The following is a 22133-nucleotide window of genomic DNA, read 5'->3' as shown; positions in this document are numbered from 1 at the left end:
TACAATATGGTAACAGAAAAGCCCCTTTAGTAAAAAATAAAGTAAAATAAGGGTATACTTAAATTTTACGATAAGCACAACGTTCTTATTCCACTGCATTTTTCAGCTATTGAGCCCTTTCAGAGGTCTATAAGGAAAATAAGTGCAGTCTACACATTAAACTCTTTACACTTTGTTGAAAAGTAAAAAATTATGAAACATTGTGTCCTAATTCTGATGTATATTATTTTAACGTTACCTTCCAGTGTTGTTGTAATTATGATAATTGTCATAATCTGACATGGTGGCACAGAGGACTGAATCCCTCACTGTATCCTAGATGTTCCATGTTCAGTTAGCTGGACAGGTACTAGAGGAGTGGGTTGGGAGGACAGGAGTAGGCGGTCATTTTTAACAAATTCATCCTAGGAAGTGAGAAGAAGGTCATGTTCACCACTTAGATTACATCTGGTAGGATCACCAAATGTCATATCCATGGCTACAAGCCTACTAAAATGCCAGATAGTAATGCTTCCTATATGAATCATAAATATGTGTATATAAGACAATGCCATATACAAGAGGCACATGTTTCATGTATGCAGGAAACATTCTGGAAGCATCTTCTACAAAAGAAAAAATGCACGATATGCAGATGTTATGGTCAGAAGTTCTGTCTAAGAAGAATATGGAATAGCACAACTGTATTGCATAAGACCAGTTGGAGTGCCAAGAAACTGTTTCAGTTTTCAGGCACTGACAGAGGTATAGATACAAATTATTCAACATTTCAATTTAGGAAGAGTTAGGAGAAAACATTGTCTGAGCCTGATTTAACCCACACACACCTACAGTGCCAATCACACTATAGTTAGCTTCACATCTGCAAAACACTATAAATCTGAAAAAAAAAACGTCAGCATCTGCTTTACTTGTTTAATATGAAGTGTTTTTCTCATATTTAAGTGTTGCTTTACCTCACAGTTTTAGGTAGCTATTGTGTAGCTTGCCATCCCTCAGGAATGTCATATCTCATTCACTGAGAGCTGTAACGTGTGAATGAGTTAACATAAAACATTATTACTGAGTCTGTTGCATTACTTAAGATGTCAGAGATGCAAGCAAAGAAGCAAAGCTTGTAAGGCAAAACATATAAATGCACTAGAATACAACAATGGTATGTAAAAGGATTAAAAGCAAGAACAAAGTAAAGTAGATGATTCATAAGGTAGGAATGTTGATGCTGAAAATGTGAAAGAAAGTAACAGTTCAGTTTGTAGATACTGTTAAGAACAATTTCCACATGAAATATAATATTCTGCTAAGAGAAATACATAACATGTAAGATATTAATCCATTTTGCCTGAGTGTGCAAAAGCTGCAATACAAGTAGGTGTCAAGAAAAAAATATGACATATAACAAAAAGACCTACATGAAGCAATGATGCAAAAGACCTGTCTACAGAATGTTTCAGTGCAAGACACAATGAGAGAGAAGAGATTATGAGTAAGAAAAAAATCCATAGCATGTTTTTTATATAATCCACAGAAGGGACAATAACACAAGTCCAGAGGCAACTAAATGATGTGTGGACCCTGAAGTTAAAACACTCACAAAATCTTGTCTCAATAAATATAATAACCTCTGTCATATTTAAAACCCTACAATCACAGACAAAATTATGAAAAAAAAACCAACTAAGAAACTATAACCCAAAGTGCCACGCCATGACAAAGGCACTTTAAAGCAAAAACAATAGTAACTGAGATAAACATTTCAGCAATTTATGTGCTGGAAGGAACATCATCTTCACAGGTGATGTATCCATTTGCCAGGTCAGTAAGGGGTATGCACACAATATTGCACAATTAGTAATACAAATGATGACATATTTGACAGCTGATTTGAGTATAGTGGTGTTTTACTGGCATAGGAAATCTAACATTTTAGCAAGTTAAGTAGCATGCAAATGCAAGCATGCAACCAGAAGTCCTTCTGCAGAGGGGAATACCTTTTCCTTTTCTATTTGAGAAAGAAAATGGAAGAATTAGAAGAGACAAATAGCTGTTACTGAAAGTAGAGCAAGCCAGCACTAAGACTTGATAACATGAGACTCAAAATCTGAAAAATTAAGTACAATTCATGTGAAATAACTTGCTGTTATTTGCTATAAGCATTTTTGTTTCCATGGGTCAAACTGCTTCTTAAGGAGACTAACTTTGAGATCACTGTATTCCACAGAAGATGGCTTTTCATTTGTACAGCCATTTCAGACTTAGTATGGATTTCCTCTAAGTGCATTTAAAGATTCTCTATTTTAAGGAGAGCATTTACTATCCTCAAATATACAGTTGCATCCCTTCATAGCTCCCCCAACAAAGGAGATGAGGTAAAAATATATATTCACCAGAGGATGAAAAACAGGACCCTACAGAAAAAAAAAAAGAAATCTGACTCCATTATTGGGTGATATCACAAATGAACTTAGTGGTGGAAACACATTCCACAGTATTGATTTTGGGACACATTTGTATATTTACACACACAAAGAGGATGTAGTATGGCATTTTTGAGTCATGTTTGGCTCATAATGTGTAGAAGCCTGATGTGTGGAGAAAGCTCAGCACAAAGTAGAACATGTTATTTGAAAAGGGAATTGCTTTCAAGAAAGATCGGACCCAAACAGTTTAAAGCTATTGATGAAAAACCTCACTGAACAATTCAAAGGAAGTAAGAAGTTTGCTTTTAATGGTAAAGTCCAGCTCAGTGTTCATCAGATACAATATATTATGCTAACAACAACAGCTTTATGGAAATTATTGAAGAAGGTTACTCTACTTGAATGAACAGTCATGCATTTAAAAATTTAAATTTACCACAAGGGTTTGGCTTGGATATGTGAGATGAGGCTAGCGGTAGATGCAAGTTTAGTATGTCTGTGCTCATTTCTAAGTAAAGGATGATAGGCAAAAAGCAATAAGTTAGGCAAGTAGATGATTGTCCAATTAGAGCAGATATAGCCACAAGTAGAAAAGGAAGCAGCAGTTGCAGTATGGGCCTGTGGACATTTTCATATATTTGTTTGGAAAAGGTCTTAAATCTATAACAGGCCACAACCACTGAAGGGGATTTTTAACAACCCCAGATCAACACCACCTCTTAGAACGGAATATGTCTAGTGATGTTGCATCCATATGAATTCAGAGGACAGTACTAAAGTGAAAAATATATATGACTTCATTTTGTAACATATGTCGGGGAAAATGAAGAAATTCATGCACAAAGTATCAGAAGATATGAACATGATTGCAGAATATATAGTGCCAAGAACTTTGATTCTCAAAGTTGTAGGAATACAGACAGAAAATTACAGCATTACACCAAATTATATAATTATATATGACTGATATATGGTACAAGAAACATAATGACGACCTCAATTCTGAAACTATAAAAAATATATAGGAGGAATGTAAAGGCAGAATAACAGTTTCTATTGAGGATAACCATTTTTTGAAATTAAAATAATGACTATGCCAAAAGCATTACATAAAAATGTATAGAATCTGAGCACAAAAGGGATCCAGGAATAGTGGGAAGAAATATCATTCACGGTGGAAGAATCTGGTTTAGAAAAATAAATAAATGACAGTAAAATCTATACAAGACTGTTGTCTAATGCACATCAAAATGAATGTGTTGCTGTGATGATACTAGATTTACCCACATTATCCTGGATACATTAGACTCTTATTGGTCAAACATGATTAGGGTCTCTCTGTATATATATATATTAATACTACAAGATGAATATATTACATTTCCAATTGTAGGGACTGTGACAGACACATTATCCAATATTGTCAGTGTTTACAAACCAGCTAGTACCAAATCTGATATGTCCACCTTTAAACAGCTTTCATTTAGAAATGTTTTCTGATAATAAAAGAGTAACTCAGAGAGAGGTAATTCCACTGTGATGGTGGAAAATCATATGGCAGCAAGGCTTATAGAGGGGAGGTTATAATATCATTCTGAAAAGAAGATAACTAATCCATGTTTTTAAGCCAGAAAAACAGTTGTTAACTGCCCTTATCAGACATCACAGGTGTACATTTATTGTTTTTTGGACATGCAAATGTTCCATTTCAGAAGTGATCAAAATATGTGTTAACCCTTGGTCTGCCAGTAAAACACGTTTTATGTGCTGGTCCAATGATCTGAAAGGATCACAGCCAAACTTAGGTCTATGGAGGGATTGGACAGAGCAGAACAGATGGGCTTTATCAACAAACTTCAAAATGGTATGAAGAAGCATTGACTGCTTAGTATTCTGAATTCTGCTCTACTAACCACAGTCTAGGCAGGCTCAGGCATTTAAAGTCTTCTCTTTTACTGTCTGGAGCTGTATGCACAACAGGGACATACACACACAAACACACAAACAATGAAAATAATATTGGTCCACCATATCAAGGGTCTGTTTTAAGCAATCAGTGCAGTACTGTGTTTGATTTTTTTTAGACAGGGCTCTTTACCTTTGTGGAAGATAATTTCCTCTAAGATGGCTTGTTACTGTCACTCAGAAATGCTCATCATAGCCCATTAGCACAAATTTTGATGTGTGATGGAAATGTTAAAATATGTATTACATTGAAACTTTATATCTCCTCCCATTGTGGTGCATCAAGCTCTGTTTTGCTGCATTTGTATGTAATTTGCTTGAATTATATCTTGTATTTTACAAATGCTGCTCAAAATCATTTCCCCACCATTAACTTACCTGTCATGGCAATGTTCCCAAGAAGATGCGAGATAAGGAAAGGAAGCTTCCTAGTGGATCCAGAGGCAACAGTGTGTGCTTCCCCTCATAAAGTATAGATAGCCACATCACAGCTGTGTAATCTCAGCTACCATGTGACTGGCTATTAATGGAAGTCACTTATATACTATGTAATATAATTCTCCTAATGCACATCTGTCCATGCCCTGGCCAGCAATGTGATACTGGTTCCCAGGTTAGTAGCAATCATCAGACAATTACTTTTCCTAATGCTGCTTGCATGGTTATGTCCATGATTGTTTTATGTCAAGATGGTCCAGTTCTATCAGCAGACTAATGTTCTATTTTACTGCTCACTTTGTGAAAATATACTTCTTAAAATCCATTTTGTGTTTGCCTTTTGCCAGTCTAACAGACCTCCACAAGCAGTGACATTCTTTATTAGGTCTGAGCAATGTATTATGGTGTGGCAATAAGAAAGGATGAATTTGCTTTACAATAATGACCAAAATGTATTAATTAATAGACATTTTCTCTCTTATTCTGTTTTTAGGATGTTACGAAGAATATGAATTCTGTATTTAAGGAACTGCTGTCTGTGCATCAATCAAAAACCATTACAGAAAACAGCACAACTTGTGAAGCAGCCAAGGTGTCTGGTGTAGGCACAGATGGGAAAAAGGGTGGCAGCGCTACATCAGAAGCAGCAAAGTCTGGAACAGTAGGCAAAAAAGCAGGCCAGTCTAAGACTGGATTTGGAATACGGGGCAAGAATTAGGTCACGCACCAGACCCTATGATGCAACTGAGCCATGAACAAAAAAATACATATATATACTGAAACAAAGCCACTGATTCATTTTCATGATTGTTGGAAATTTAACATCAACTCAGCTACAGAAAGCTCCATTCTTAATTGTTAACACACATGTCCGGTTACAGTTTGTATGCGTGGCTTTTCTTCTCTGTGTGTGTACATATGTTTGTGTGTGTGCGTGTGTATGTGTGTATGTGTGTTATGTAAATATCTGCTTGTGTATATATTTATATATGCACAGACATGCATCCGTGTCTTGTGTTAACACAGTCCATATAGAAATTCTAGGAGGCTTTCCTGACTGGGTTGCACTTTAGAGTGTCTACATCTGGTGGTGCCAGAGAGAAACAGCCATCAGATGCCATCTGAACAACAGTCATGCTAATCTGAAGTGGATTTGAAAGATCATTTGACGTGCAGAACTTTTACAAGAGTTATAAGGAAGCATGCACTGTACCAGGCTAATTGAACCCATTCTTGTTTGTTAGGTCAGTAGTGCCACCACAGGTTTTGCACAACCATGGACCTCTAACAAGATCCCTTGCTGGATCTGGGCATACCTTTTGCAAACTTCTTTTTCATTTTATATTATGCCCTGACCACCAGCTGCTGAGCACAGTGTGAAAGCAATAGAAGTCAGTCTGGATTGGACGACTGACCTTAACAGACATTCTGGAACAGTTTGTAGATGAGGCCTGCTAACTAGCATCATTTTATGTTTAAGGCTTGGGGAGGGGCATAATATTTTTTTGTCAAAAATATCCTCTAATGGTGTGTGTGTGGTGGGAACTGTTTTGTTTATATGTAGAGCTTATTTCCCTGTAGTGGTACAAGGGGGCAGGTGTTGCATTATATTTATGTTCTTTCTGACTGGAATGGGAAGAATTTGAGATGAAAAAAGTAAAATACAGGTGCACTGGCCTTATCAGGATCAAATGCCTACCTGTAGGCTGTGGGAAAGGATGAAGAAAAGAGTGCCAGTGCATCTACAGTCCGCAGTGCGTACAACAGAAGAACAAAATGAACAACCAAGCAGCACTATCCTCTACCGTCCTTGCTTAAAGGTCATGAACTACTATTGCATCATATATTTTACCATAACATGTAAGAGAGATGCTATAAGCTCCCAAATGAATCTGAAGGTTGATGGCTTTTAAGCTTCTGAGGCAAATTCCCAAAATGCACTCTATTTTAATATGTTGTACTGAGAGCCGTGACCTGAACTGTCATGTGAAGCTGAAGACACGTAAGTCCATCTCTTGTTTGTCTGTCTCTGCCAGATGCCATGTTAGTATATCAAGAAGCCTGATACCAGGATCAGATATTTTGGAATTGATAAAACAGTCAGATTTGTCTAATTCCACTCCTATTGTGCATTTTGTTGCACATGCGTTCAGTATCAGAGATAGCCAAAATCTCTGCTGTGGAACAGTGAAGTATCACAAAGGAATCTTTGAAGCAGCCAGCTTCTGATAAAAGCAGTTCTAGTAGTTCAACAATGTGATATCAAAGGGGTAAAGGTCTGTAGATTTCCCATGTTACTAGTGCACATGATGATATTTTTGTACTAAGGGTTAGAGGCCATGTCATACAGAGAGAGTAGCAAACAATTTTGAATGAATGGAAGCATCTGTTTACTCCTTCCATCTGTATGGCACTTTATTACTTTAAGGTTATCTGCTAATTCCCAGAGGCTTTGCTAATAATACAGTCAGTTAAGTCATATTATAGCAGGTACACAGGGACTAAGCTGTCCTTCAGTTAGATGGTAAGTATAAAACAATAGTAGGTAGAAGGAGACCCATTCCTTTACAGACACCAGGAGATACCTCAGTTTGATTCTGTGGAATTAAAAGATTGTCAGATGCTTAGACTGGATTTCACTTAGGGTAATATGGTAATAAGGGCTGGGATATATGTTTATAGGTTCATAGATAGGTACTAGGCTATCGGCTCTGGGGCCTATATAAGCCTAGCCAAAAAGGTTCCCTTGCTTTCACCACCCAAGAAAAGTATTTTGCTGTGCCCCTGTCAAGCAGTGCCGCAGAAGTGATCCATGGGGTGAATTTTCTATTTCCCATCTACTTGTCAAGATTTTTCTTAAAGGGGGCCAATGAGGAGCTTTGCTTGACATGAAGGGTAGTTTGTTCCAGAGTATGGGAAGTCTCTGGGACAGGAATCTATCCCTCCAGCATGTTCTGTTTATTATGATGACAAGGTTTAGGTCCCTGGAACATTTACCTTCATATAAATAGCAGCTAAGTGCATCACCTTTACAGTACTGGCCATAAAGTAATTCCCCTGCATCTAAGACATATACCCTTACCTCCATACCTCATAACTGTCCAGATTTTCGCAGAATATCCAGATTGTGGGCTCATATTTTTGGTCTGTTCCTCATAAAATTTGTGGTTTTCTGGCAAATCACTGGAATGATCTGAGGACTGAAGTCACTAAATAATGACATACATTTGAGTTTCAGACTTTAAATCCTTCAGAAAAATACAAGTTAAAAGAAACCCTGTTACTCTAGCAACTTTCTAAATTTGTAAGAGCAATATTTAAAAATATGTCCCTATTTTTGAGCCTTTGACCCCCAGTTTTGTCGGGCTTTGTTCAGATTTCTTGCACTAAGAGGTTGAAAAGTATGCTTACCTCCCAAAGATCTAAAGCTCTACTTTGTGACTGGCTACATTTCCCACCACTATAAACAGTTTCAACAGCTAAGTACATTTCAGGTAGTACTGTAATTCTTCAGTAGGCATTTCTGACACTTTTTATTTAGAGTTGTGGGGTTTAAAAGGTAAAAGGTCATAGATAAGAGAAATGAGACATGTCCTTTGCAGATAAAGATATCTGTGTCAAAGTTCCTCTGTGCAAACTGCCATCTACTAGAGAATATAGAAGTGACCATTGTATTCTTGTTGCATACTGTTTGTAAATTTTCAATGGGGTATTTTGTTTTTGATGCTTACTGGTGTTAAAGTACAGAGGCACACTGTGTTTTACCTTTCAGAAATAAAGAACTGCATTGCTTATTTCAATCTGAATGTGTCAGAGTTTGATATTTCATTATTTTTGGAAAAGTGATAAAGAAGTAAGCAAGTCTCAGTAAAACATAACATGTTAGAGTTGCATTAGTGGAAAAAAAGATGGAAAGGCTTATTAATTGATGCTTTATGAGTTTATGACATTTTCTGTAATCTAGGATTACATAAATCTTAAAAGCTGAAGACTATACATTTTCTGAATGGTAGTTTAGATATGTCCATTTAGATCTACCAAATAGAATGTAATTTTAACTTGTATTACCTGACAAAGATATATGAAGTATGTCAGTAAAACAGAAAAAAAAAACCCCACAGAGAATCTCAAGGGAGTCAGGTGAAAACACTCGGAAGAAAGACTAGGCCTTCCAAGAAAAGTAAGAAAAAGCAGGAAAAACAAGACGGATAATTACATCAGTTGATAGACAAAGCAACAGGAAAAAAATAATAAGAGCAAAGGCTTCAGAAAGGGAAAAACAATAACTGTTGGAAGGGGGATGAAGCATTTTAATATTAATAAAAAGTCCAAAAACACTAGATTGATATAGATGCTTAAAGAGGTTGTGGCATTGATCAGACAGTGACAGAGGAATGGAAGAACTCCAGAATGAATTAAAGAATGCTTATATTTAATTTCTCAAAACAAACCAGGCCATCTGTGGGACCATAAATATAGCAGTGAATATTCTGGGTGGGGAAGCTTATGTAAACCCTTTCACTGAGGAAAAGGATATATGAAAGAACTCTTAAATCTGAAGGTATTTTGTCAGTAGCTAATATGACAGCACTTTATTCTTCAATACTAGGATGTTCCTCACACTAGGAAGTCAGAGTCATTGTCCAATAATGAAACTCTAGTGTAGGATGAAGGTAGTGCTGCACAACTGAGGTGCCCTCCTTTGGGTGAGATGTTATTTATCTGAGAAGGTGGTAAGATGGAACTTGAAACTATATATCAGCAGGCATATTATAATCATCTGTAACATGATGGCCTATAACAGTATAACAGCCATTAATGAAAAATTGTGCTGTTCTGCAATTTATATAAACTTCAGTTCAGTATTTGATAGGGTTATACACAAAGCACTGATCAATAAATTACAACTAGGTATTAATGTACTCTTGATAAGATGGATAACCGTATGGTTTACAAATAGGACATGGTAAGTATCATACATTAATTGGACAGGTGAAATTCAAAGTTACAGTCAGGGTGTTCTACAAGGCTCTATCTTAGGCCTCTACTTGTTTAGATTGTATATTTCAGACCTATCATTTTCACCTGAGGTGTTCTATAGTCTGTATGCAGATGACTTGAAAATGGGTAAACTTATTGCATGTGTTACAGATATGAGATGTTTGCAAAAAAACTTGACTAAATTGACCAATTGGGCAAAGGAGAATAATATGCTGATTAGTACACCAAAAACTAAGCATATGAGATTTAGGAGACATAGACTGAAAGGTGAATATTTAATACAGCATACAGTGATTGAAATTGTAGATTCATTTAAAGACCTGGCTATATAAGTAGATCTAGCTTTGAGCTTTTCTAAACATATCAGTTAATTGGTTAATAATATGTATAGCCTGTATAAAAAGATTTATAAAGTCTAGGACATCATAAAGGAGAAAATCATTATTTGTTTGTTTGTCTAATGTAATAAACAAATAACTTTGAAATCTTTATTTGTTAGTTATATTAGACTCAGGCTTGAGTGTGGAATAACAGTATGGAAACCTTATAAGAAAACAAGCATGAATAACCTAGAAAGAGTACAGCAGAGGTATGCCAAAGGCATCCATGGATGTTAACATTTAAGTTATTATGAAAGACTAAAATATTTGAACTTGTACATTGTCTCAGATAGACATTTGGAAAGCAGACTTTAATCAGATATTTAGGGCATTTAGAGACAAGTACCTCTGGGAATGTTTGTGGTTTTTAACAAGTAGCACAAAATCATCAGGCAACCTGTGGAGAAGATTATATAGGAATGAAAGAGGTATTATTTGGCTCTCTGAGAGAGGAGCTGATGCATGGAGTAGACTACCATATTAAATTAAATTAAAGCAAGCACTAGTTTAGATTTTTTAAGAATAACCTGGGCACTCGTAATAACTGTTTTGGTATATTGTCAGGCTAGAAGGACATTATTGCCCATGCCTAAAATATTTGTAGGTATGTATGTATGCATGTATAAGTCAGATGGATGTTAAAAAACAGTTATATTTTCCTAATTAAACACATCTTAAACAGTAATGAACAGAAAACACAGCAGCAAAGTACATTTGCTTTAATTCAGTGTTTATTAAGTTAATTCAACAGAAGGAAAAAAATGAAACTGTTGTATTCCTGATGTGTTGCCACATAACACTTTACTGCAGCCTTGTCAGTCATACTATAAGCACTGAAATCCCAGGTGGCCACACACAATTTTTGCTTGTAAAAGACACAGGAGCAGTATGAATTGTGACAAAAAAAAAAAAAAAAAAAGGTGAGGAAAGGAGAAAAAAGGAGGAGCACCACATCAAGTCTGTCATACCTACACACGTTACTGATATGAAAAGCTTAACAAACAAACAAACAAAAAAAACATTCTCGGTGTTCACAATCACTCTCCAAAATACCACCTTGTTTCTAGGGGTGTTGCCCCCTTCTCCCCACCCTGGCTATGCTTCTTGTTCACACCAATGCTGAATCTGCTTGCACCTCCCCCAGCTTATGAAGGCTACATATAGGTTTCCACACTGTCAAGCAAATTGTGATTTGTAATCTGGAAACGTCACACCAGCGTGCTGAAATAAATGTGAATTCCAACATGTTCAGTGTTACTTTAACATGTTCATTCTATTGCAGTCAATGTTCAATGCCATTTATGTTTTTTCTTGCATTATCTACTTCTGTTCTATCTTTTGATCTGATGTTGTCATTTTCATTCTTCCTTGACCTGTAGGTTTCAGATTCGACCTCGGATCCAGTTCGGCCACTTTCAAAAGCTTAGTCTCTGAAGCTTGAGCTCCTCCCCTACCCACAATGCCTCATTCTCCCTGGTTACCTCAGATCTTGTTTGCCACTCTTAGGAGAAGCGTTGTGGTTCGCTGACTTGATCTCCTTTGAAGAAGTTTTTCTTAAGTGATAAGCTAAGTGGTTTTCTATTGGTGTAGTTTGCCTTACCCTCTACTCTACCCTACCTCCTAAGTCTGTGTTTCTGCCTATAATAAAAAATATATATATTAGTTTAGTTGGTTTGCATCCACTGGAGCATTCTTGGTGGGATTTGTTTTTGTTCCCTTTTTTCTCCCTCCTCTTTTTCTCATCATCTTTCACTAGTGTTGTAGGATGTCTGAGAAACCTTTAGGTTTTAAAAAGTGCACTTCATGTGGGCACAAGATTCCCTCATCTGATGCCCACAGGGAGTGCATATATTGTCTCGTCCCCGCTCAACTCAAAGCCTCCTGTTCCATTTGCAAGGGATTTCATCAGAGAGCACTGGCTGGCAGAAGAAATGAGCTTATTTTAAAGGGCCTTTTGCCTCCTTCAGCCCAGTCTACTGATTCTTCTTCAGGGGCTCAACCCCCTTCCAAAAAACACAGACAAGACAGGGACCCAGAAAAATTATCCAGGGAAATCTACTTCCTCATCTTCAGATGAGCCTCCAGCCAAGGCTGCTAAGGTATCATATCCCAGATCCTCAAGTCCAAGTAAGTCCACCCAGTCCTCTCCTCGGCCCTGAGCTCTTTTGCCTTCAGAGCTTTCTCCTCCTAACTCAGGGTCACCTGGTAAAGTGAGATCTCTGAGGATTTCATCTAGGCCACCTTCCACAGCATCTTCTGTCAGATTTTCCTACAGTCTTTCAGAATCAGAGGTGGGCAGAGTGAGAAGGCAGTTTCATCAGATGCAGATCCGGAATGGGGTCTTACTAGCCCCATTCCCTACCAGGACCATGGGCAGACAGTCACCCTTTAGACCTTTAGCTCCTTTCCAGTCCAATCTGCTGCTTCACAGCCCTCTGATCTGAATGCCCTAAGAGCTGAGGTGACAGAGCCAATAGTGGATCTCACTTTGACCCTGACACCTTCCCTGACTTGCTCGGGCTTGACTGTGGCAGGAAAGAGTGGCTCTCAGAGCCAAAGCCTCAATATTGGCTCCAAGGGGTTGACCTTAACTCCAAGGTTTTCAGAGCTGTCACTTCCTCTTGGAGCATTGACATTTGCCAGCTCAGCCCTGGCTTCCCTGATGTAGTGGATGGCTGGGATGAGCTCAGGGATCCTCTGTCCCAGTAGTTTTAGCTCCAGAAGGATGGTCTTCGATCACTCAGACCCATTCTTTTTTCGAGGTGGTAGAGAGGGTCTTCTCCATGCCTGCAGATCCTTGGCTCCCACTCTTTTGGATATGCTTCTCACCCCCTTGGAGACTATTTCCCGCAATCCACAAAATCAAGGGTCTCAGGATTCCTTTTTAGACAGTCCCTTTCAGTGCCCCTGAGAGGTTGCCCAGCTGTCCTTTTCTTGGGGCAGTCCAGGGGTGCTTATCCTTGCACCCAGAAGCCTGGCTAGCCATCACAAATGATTGATGGGTGCAAAGGACCATATCCAGAGGATACTCCATTCTCTTTTCAAAACTCCCCAAACCAAAAGGTTCTCTCTTGGGTGTTCCACCCAGTCAGATAGAGGCAGCACAGTTGAAGATTTCAAAGCTGCTCCAAAAAAACAGTCATCCAGAAGGTCCCACCAGATCAACTTGGATCAGGCATTTATTCAAGATTATTTTTAGTACCAAAAAAAAGACAGGGGGCCTCAGGCCCATCTTGGATCTGACATTCCTAAATAAGTCAGTAGAAATGCAAAGTTCAGGATGGTCATGGTCCAGTCAATTCTACCTCTTTTGAAAATGGACAACTAGATGTGCTTAGCAGACCTGAAGGATGCATACTACCACATCAAGATGCACAGGTGCTCCAGAAGGTATCAACATGTCAGGCTGGGAGCCATTCATATTCAGTTTAGAGCACTTCCTTTTGGTCTTACCACAGCCCCCAGGATGTTCATCAAATGCATGGCAGTAGTTGCAGCTCATCTCCAGACTGCAAGGATTCCATGTGTTTCCATACCTAGATGACTGGTTCCTAACCACTCCAACCAAGCATCTACTCACCTAAGCCAGGGACTATCTGTCACAAATAGCTCCTACCTTGGGCATAACTATCAACATGCAAAATTATCAGCTTCAGATAATTCAGAGCATAGATTTCATAGGGGCTTGTTTGGATATGACCAAGACCTTGGCCTTCCTTACTCTGGACAGGATTTCAAAACCTAAGACTACATGTCAGATTTTGGAAATCCTGGTTCCTCCAGCAAAACTAGTATTCAGGGCCCCTGGGTTCCATGGCTGCTACCATAACTCTGTTACTAACAGCATGCCTACACATGGGAATTCTGAGATGGACTTTAGCAATCCACTGGTCACTACATCAAAACCCCCTCAACTATCCAACCAAACTACCATGAGTGTGCAAGGATTCTCTCCTCTGGTGGCTTTACTTCCCAGAGATTCTTTAAGGTCATCCCTTTGTTCTTCTTCCCCCAAACACTACATTGACCATGGATGCATCCCAGGTAGGGTGTGTGTGTGGGGGGGTATTTCCTGTGTCAAGATGGTCCAAGGCATGTGGATTTCACAGGAGACCAACTTGCATATCAATGTCCTGGAGATTAAAGCAGTCCTTTTATCACTGCAGGTATTTCACAGCTTCCTCCCTCCAGGGACTATTGTGACACAAATGGAAAATATGTTGGTGGTTTGGTATATCAACAAGCAAGGGGGGAACCACATCCTATCCCCTGTTCCAAGAAGTAATGACAGTGTGGCAGTGGGCAATCTCTACCAACCATTTGCTGATTGCAATGCACATTCTGGGGGAGCACAACATTTTAGTGGACAGGCTCAGCAGAGTTTTACTGATGCCTAATGAGTGGTCTTTGAATCAGTCTGTGGTGAACATGATCTTCCGCAAATGTGGTCAAACTTGCTGCAATCTCTTTGCATCTCCCCACATCAACAAGTGCAGCAGGTTCTTCGCCTCCTCGGGGACAGTCATCCAGGGATGCTCTGGTCCACGCTTGGTTTCTTGGATTACCTTATGCTTTTCCTCCTCTGCCCTTGATCCTCAGGTTTCTTCCGAACGCTTCTATGTTGAAGAGAAAAGTGATTCTTATTGGCCCCTTTTGGCCTCGGCAAATCTGGTTCATCTTGCTTTGATTTCATCCAATTTGCCCTCCTTGGATGCTCGAATCATGCCCACAACTGCTATTCCATCCATCAGGGCAAATTCTTCCCCATCTCCCAGGTCTGAAACTAACTGAATGGTTTCTCCAATTCCAGTGATGGCTAGATCTGCCAGACTTTCATCCACAGTCTGAAGCATTCTGATCTCCTCCCACAAATCTTCGACTAGAAGAATTTACAAGAGCAAATGGAAAAGATTTTCTATTTGGGATCAACAGCAGAAATTAGATCCTTTAATTGCACCTGTTCCAGCAGTGCTAGATTTCCTTGCTCATATTGTTTATGGGGGGGGGGGGGGGGGGCAGTCATTCCACTGTAAACATACAGTTGGCAACCATTTTGAATTATCATACCAGAGAAAATGCATAATCTCTGGCCTTATCAAAATTGTGCAAGGCTTTTCTTAGAGGTACTTTCCTTCTTCTTCCTCCTGTTAAAGATCCAGCACCACCATGGGATCCAACTATGATTTTACAGGCTCTGGTTCATCCTCCTTTTGAAATTTCAGTCAAATTTGAAATTCTTATCATGAAAGACTGCTTTTCTAGTTGATATCACTTCTGCAAATAGAGTATCTGAATTGGAATCTCTGTCCTCTGAATACCCTTACTTAACTTTTCCTCACATACCAATCCATCCTTTCTACCCAAAGTTATGACTGAGAATAATATAAACCAGTCTATCAACTTAACTGTCTTTTTTCCCAGTTTCCAAAACAAAGGGGAATATACTCTTCATCTGCTAGATGTTCATAGACAGTTGTGTTTTTATCTAGACAGAACTAAATCTTTCAGAAAACCTGACCAGCTTTTCAGATCAGTTTCAGATGCCAAAAAAGGTAAACCAGATGCCAAGACTACCTTAGCAAAATGGTTAAGGGACTGCATTTTGTTTGTTTTTGAATCCAAAGGTGTTTCTTTACCTCATAGTATCAAGGCTCATTCTACTAGATCAGTGGCAACTTCTTAAGCTTTTTGGGCTAAAGTTTCTATTGATTGTATCTGTTCGGCTGCCTGGTGGTCTAATTCTCACACCATCATTTCCCCCTAAAAACTGGACACTATGTCCAGAAATAGAGCTGCTTTTAGTTTTGCAGTGCTCCAGAATATCCTTCCTTGAAGGACACCCAAGTTTATTGCAGTTGGGGACAACATCAGATAAAGAAGTTATGTACTTACCATAACGTTCCATCTGTGTTGTCCTTTTCCATTCTTCCTTGATCTTCCCTCCCTCCTTTCCCATCCCTCTAGTGAATGACCTGACAGATATGTTTGTAGGAACCTCTCTTCCTTGTTGAGCTCCTGTTCTTTCTCTGTTCTTTTTTTGGTAACTTTCAGAATTGATGTACACTGAATATATTAGAGTATAATTGGTAAACATGGTAGTAGCAAACCTGATCTGAGGTAACTAGGGCATTGTGGGTAGAGGAGTATCTTCAGCTTTGGAGCCTAAGCTTTTGAAAGTGGCTGAGTCGAATGCAAAACCCACAGTCGAGGAAGAATGAAAAAGGACAACACAGATGAAATGTTATGGTAAATACATAACTTTTTTTTTAATAATTTTTTATTACAGCATTTGTGCACAAAATGGTTTATGAATTCTTATTTATCTTCTTTTATCATTTACATTTTTTCTTAACAGTTGCTAATAGGTAAAGTATCACCATGATTGTATATCTAACTAGCCTGTAATTCTAGCTGATATATTATGTAGCCATTAACATCTTTAAGCTTGAAATTAAATTTAGTGTGGTAAAATGTTGCCTAGAAATTAATGGCAGAACATCTAAAGGGATGTTCCTAACTCAAATACTTACTTGATCTTTATGTATACAAATAATTTAATGCTGTAAGTTCCAGACAAGTTCATTTTAAATTAAAAGTAATAAAATTGAATAAATAAAACTTTTCACTGGGCCTAATCAGAACCTCATACACACACACACACACACACACACACACACACACACACACACACACACATACACACACACACACACACACACACACACACACACACACACACACACACACACACACACACACACACACACACACACACACACACCTACCAGGCTAGCAATACACCCCATGAAACAGAAGGAACCTACAGTATCAGCTGAATGAGGACCCAATGTCACATGTCTGAATCTGGGATAGTAGCTGGTTCTACAGAACAGGAGTAAGGTAAGAAAAAGAGCTCCTGCCTTAAGTCTTAAAATAATCATCTGGCATAGCCAGCAGCTTTGCAGTGGATGTTCTGAACTGACCCAGAGGGGCATAAGTCCTCTGCAATGTCTTAAGATAAACAGGACACAGATTACTTGAGCCATGGCAGATAAGTGTTAAGATCTTAAGTATATGTATACATGTTGTGGCTACAGGTAGTCATCACAGCTCTTGTAACATTGATGCAACATGGCAAGTTCTAAATGCCAAATACCAAACTAGCTACAGCATTCTGCACCCTCTGTTAATGTGGTAACTCACAATCTGACATCTTAAGGTACAAAGAATTAGAGCAGTATAGGCAGAAAAACATTAGTGCATTTATTGCCACCTCAAGTCTGATCCGTATAAATAATGTCTAATCTGGTCTATTTTCCTAGGGTAGAAAAAGGATGTTTCAGCAACAGCAGACAACTAGTCACAAAACATCAACTTGTAATCAAGAATAACACTCAATCATGCACACATGAAACTAGTTCCAACTGATTGTCCCCATAGATTATTATATGAGAAAACTGAAATGTTATGAAGGTAGAACAGGAAACGGCAAATGTGTGCAACCATCAGCCCTCATGTACATGTAAATTGTGGTGAGATGTGCCTACTGAATATTTGCAGTATCAGCAGGAGATCTGACTGTCCACTCAAGACCATCAAATGCCAGAGGCAGCAAGGAGGCATACACAGTTCACTGCAGGTAGGTCAGGATTGAAATTCATTCATACAGAAGAAAACAAAATGATTAAAAACAATAAGAATTTTAGGGTTATCAGTGTATAGAATACAACAGTAAAACCAAAGCCAGGATACTCATTTGTTACACTAAAACAAAAAACAATGTCTCTACTAAGAAGTGCATGTACAGCCATAAAACTACTGCATAAATACTGATATGAAAGCTGAGGATATACAAAGAAATGCTTATTAATGAAGGATGGTGATTAGGTAAAGCTCAGTGAAACCTTACAAAAGCCTGTTTTCTTTCCAGAGGTATCAAAAACTCTAGGAAACTGAAACACTGGTGGCTGTGTACATAGCTATGATAATGTATTGTGGTACTGTTTGACTAAGCAGGTTCTAAGAACTAAAGCAGCATTAATAAAATGGAAGATAAATGAATGGGCACTATTTATAGACTACCTGTAAGTGGGTGTTGCACAACAACTCTGTGCAGAACACCACATTTTCAGCACTGACCAGACAGGTTCTACACTGATTTTCTCATGCATAAACAGGCTTGCAGTAGGTGCTTGGTCCATGGCTGCCTCACCTATCTTTCAGGTCCTTTGTGTATGTTCAAACTCCGTTTACCTGTGTCTGACTGTACCAAAGTACGTACCTACAGTTTGCATCAACCTCATTACAAGTCCTACATATGGAACTGTGCACATTGTTCATGAATATGGTTACTTGAGATTAAATCATATATTTAAAAGTGAAGAATTGTAAGCAGCCAATACATTTTAGAAGCATAGTTTAGAATAAGAAAAGTAAAATAACTTAGGAAACTAAACAAGTTTAATATAAAAATATGGAATAAAAATTATTAAGGCTTTCAGTTTAATATCATGACTAATTGTTTGCAAAGGAAAAATCTTAACAAAATGTTCAGCTGAAAAAGGAATACTTTAGAAAGCAGAAAAAGAAAAGCATCTTTCCACCTGTCATTATAATTTCCATATATTGACTGTATTGTTATCAGAAAGTGAAAGAGTGTTTTGCAAGTAATTTATTCCTAAGTACTTTAATTTTAACAGTACCTTAACAAGAAGATATCCAAAAGATTTTAAACATTTAGTTATTATTTAAAGTAAATAAAACAGACCAACCAAGCTTTGTTAAACAATTAGGGAGACAGAGATTAAAAAATTGTTTGATAAATGAAAATATAAGACATGTCAGAGGTAGGACATGTCAAAATAGCATTGTCATCATATTCTAATTTTAACTGAAAAAATGAGAACACTTCAAGGTTTTTAATAGTTGCATTATACAGTAAATAATAATCAAAGTAAAGCCTATTAGGTTTAACAATTAACAAAAAAATATGTCCAAATTTACAAAGAACAATGAGAAATTAATTCTTAGGATAAGAATGGTCAAGGCTGGGTTCTAACAAAACAACAAATTTAGATTAATAAAGCTATAAGTGAAAAAATCTATTATTGAAGACTGACTGGTCATTGTTTAACAAAATCTTAGAAATGTTTGGCAGAAACGAGCTACACAAATAATCTTCAAAAAATCCACCAGGCCCAAATATTTGTTTCAGTTGAAGATGCAATACAGAATCATGAACGTTCAATGTAAGCTATGAATCTAACCATGGATGACATGTGAGATGAAAGAAATACTGGCACAGAATAAAACAATCCATCTAAGTCACATAGGTTCATAGGTTCATACTAGGCTATCTGCCCTAGGGTGTTTATAAGCCTAGCCAGAGTGTGTTTGGCTTTCGCCACCCATTTTAAATTAATTTTGCTATGCCCTTTTTCAAGGTTAGTATTTTATTTTCTGACGTCAGTCTATGCATCATAGCCTCTGTCTAACAGTGACCCAAAAGTGATACCCGGGGTAAATCTACGATCTCCCATGCATTCATCAAGATTCCTTTTGAAGAGAGTCAATGAGGGACTCTGCCTAACCTGGACTGGGATTTTATTCCAGAGTGAAGGGAGCCTCTGGGTTATGAATCTGTCCCTCCAGCATGTCCTATTTATCTAATAGCATGTTATATATTCACCAATATTTTTATTATCTGATGAACTAGAATCAACAACATTTTCTTTAGAGATGAAGAAAACATAATTTCTAATATTTTCAACTAATGATTTTTACAAAGAAAGAAACTAGAGCAATTCAGAATAATATGCAATACAGTAATCATTGGGTTAATATAGTTGAAAACTTAACAACCAATTCAAATTCAATAATCTTTAGCATTACGTATGACTTGCTGAAAGTTATCTGAATAATGTTTAATCTGTAGCTTTAATATTTTATTTTTCCTGCATGTTTAATGGTCACAACACTCCAGCTCCTGGTATAATTTGGATTTGCAATTAACATAGCTTTTGCCTATCAGATAACCTCTTATTAAATCTTTAAAGGAAGCCTGTTAAAACTAATGCATACCCTAAATCATTCAAAAGACATCAATATATTGATTTATAAAATGGAAAATCTGGGGGTTATTCAATAACAAATGCTTTAATATACAATTAAGACAATAAATGAGTAGATTTAAAAGCTAAATATATTTTTTTAAATAATTATCTGAAGCAATGTCATGGATCCAATGAGCTTTCTTTATTCATATCAGAAAACTATAAGAAACTAAGAAAAGAAAATTATGGACAAATGTTAATGCGAAGAGGATATGAAATGAATGAAAGAGAGCTCCTGTCCATTAGAATGACAGAATCTATAATGATCACTAAGATACTGTCTGTAATTTATAATCACATATGGGTAAATACTCCCAGCTAGGCAAATTGATCATTCACTCACATATCCACCTGCAACTCATCCAAATGTGGATCTGCAATTAAATTCCTGTTCTGGTAACATATTAGTCATTGATTTTGTTGTAACTGCAATGTTGTTTGTTACAGCACTGGAATCCATCATACCACCTATTTCAACAATGGCATCACCATTCATAATCTCACGGTCATCATCTTCTTCTTGAAAGGCATCTTCTCCCTTTTAACCAGAGGATTTTCCCATCATATAATCCTAATTACCTTTAGTCAGTATATACATATGAATAGCTAATTAACTAACCAATTAACTAACTAAAATAATAAATAACATGGTTAAGGCAGTTATGGATGGATTTATATCCAACCAAAAGTTCTACTAGCATTAAGGGAAAAACTAGTAATTTGGGTGTATTATACGAAGATTTACCAAATGATTGGCGGAGAGAATGGTTCACTTGTACTAGAGGAAGACAGATTCAATTTTGCTTCACAGAGGTGAGAACAGGGTAAAAACAGAAACTATACAGAAGTTAGTCTGAGATTCATGGCAGGAAAAATAATGAAGTCCCCTCCGAAGAAGACATGGCTAGTTGAAAGAATGTCATATAACAAGGCATTGCCAAACAGATCATATAAAAAGAGAAACATTCTTAAATCCATACCATCAAGAAAAGAAACACTCTTCTTTGTTTGTGTTAATTAAATTCACTAGTACCTTTATTATCTGTGCCTCATAGAAAGTATAAAATAACAACATAGTAGTTTAATTAACTATGTATCTCTATGAAAATTAAAAGATAAGGTACTAGAGAAGTTGGTAAACTCAGAAGAAGAAGGGGTGTGCATTCCTTCCTTGCTGAGGTGGATTTAAGTGTTTTATTTGAACTGAGACAAAATAAAAATGGTTGCAAAAAGTATAAATTCAAGTAAATTCAACATAATTCTTCCCCTGGGATGCTAGAGTATCGCATTCTATCAAGACATATGGCAGATATGTTTGCAAATGAGACAAAATAAAAATGGTTGTAAAAAATATAAATTCAAGTAAATTCAACAGAATTCTTTCCCTATGATGCTAGAGTATCTCATTCTATCAAGACATATGGCACATATGTTTGCAACTGAGACAAAATAAAAATGGTTGTAAAAAGTATAAATTCAAGTAAATTCAACAGAATTCTTTCCCTGGGATGCTAGAGTATCTCGTTCTGTCAAGACATATGGCACATATGTTTGCAACTTAGACAAAACAAAAATGGTTGTAAAAAGTATAAATTCAAGTAAATTCAACAGAATTCTTTACCTGGGATGCTAGAGTATCTCGTTCTATCAAGACATATGGCACATATGTTTGCAACTGAGACAAAATAAAAATGGTTGTAAAAAGTATAAATTCAAGTAAATTCAACAGAATTCTTTCCCTGGGATGCTAGAGTATCTCGTTCTATCAAAACATATGGCACATATGTTTGCAACTGAGACAAAATAAAAATGTTTGT

General features: G+C 37.3%; 1 protein-coding gene across 1 annotated transcript in view; it reads left to right on the top strand.

Annotated features, from left to right (window-relative positions):
- Nucleotides 1-7592, top strand: part of LOC122808355 (SLIT-ROBO Rho GTPase-activating protein 3-like) — an 881720-nt gene extending 874128 nt beyond the window's left edge. The window contains exon 23 of the mRNA XM_044079321.1: nt 5317-7592. Coding sequence (XP_043935256.1) covers nt 5317-5541 — 225 coding nt within the window. The 3' untranslated portion in view covers nt 5542-7592. The remainder of the gene's footprint in view (nt 1-5316) is intronic.
- Nucleotides 7593-22133: the final 14541 nt, after the last annotated feature.

This window comes from Protopterus annectens, chromosome 8.part0 (genome assembly GCF_019279795.1).
Source record: "Protopterus annectens isolate FY-2018-M chromosome 8.part0, PAN1.0, whole genome shotgun sequence".
Lineage (NCBI taxonomy): Eukaryota > Metazoa > Chordata > Ceratodontiformes > Protopteridae > Protopterus > Protopterus annectens.
The sequence above is the reverse complement of the archived record's forward strand: the minus strand, read 5'-3'. Positions and strand labels throughout refer to the sequence as shown.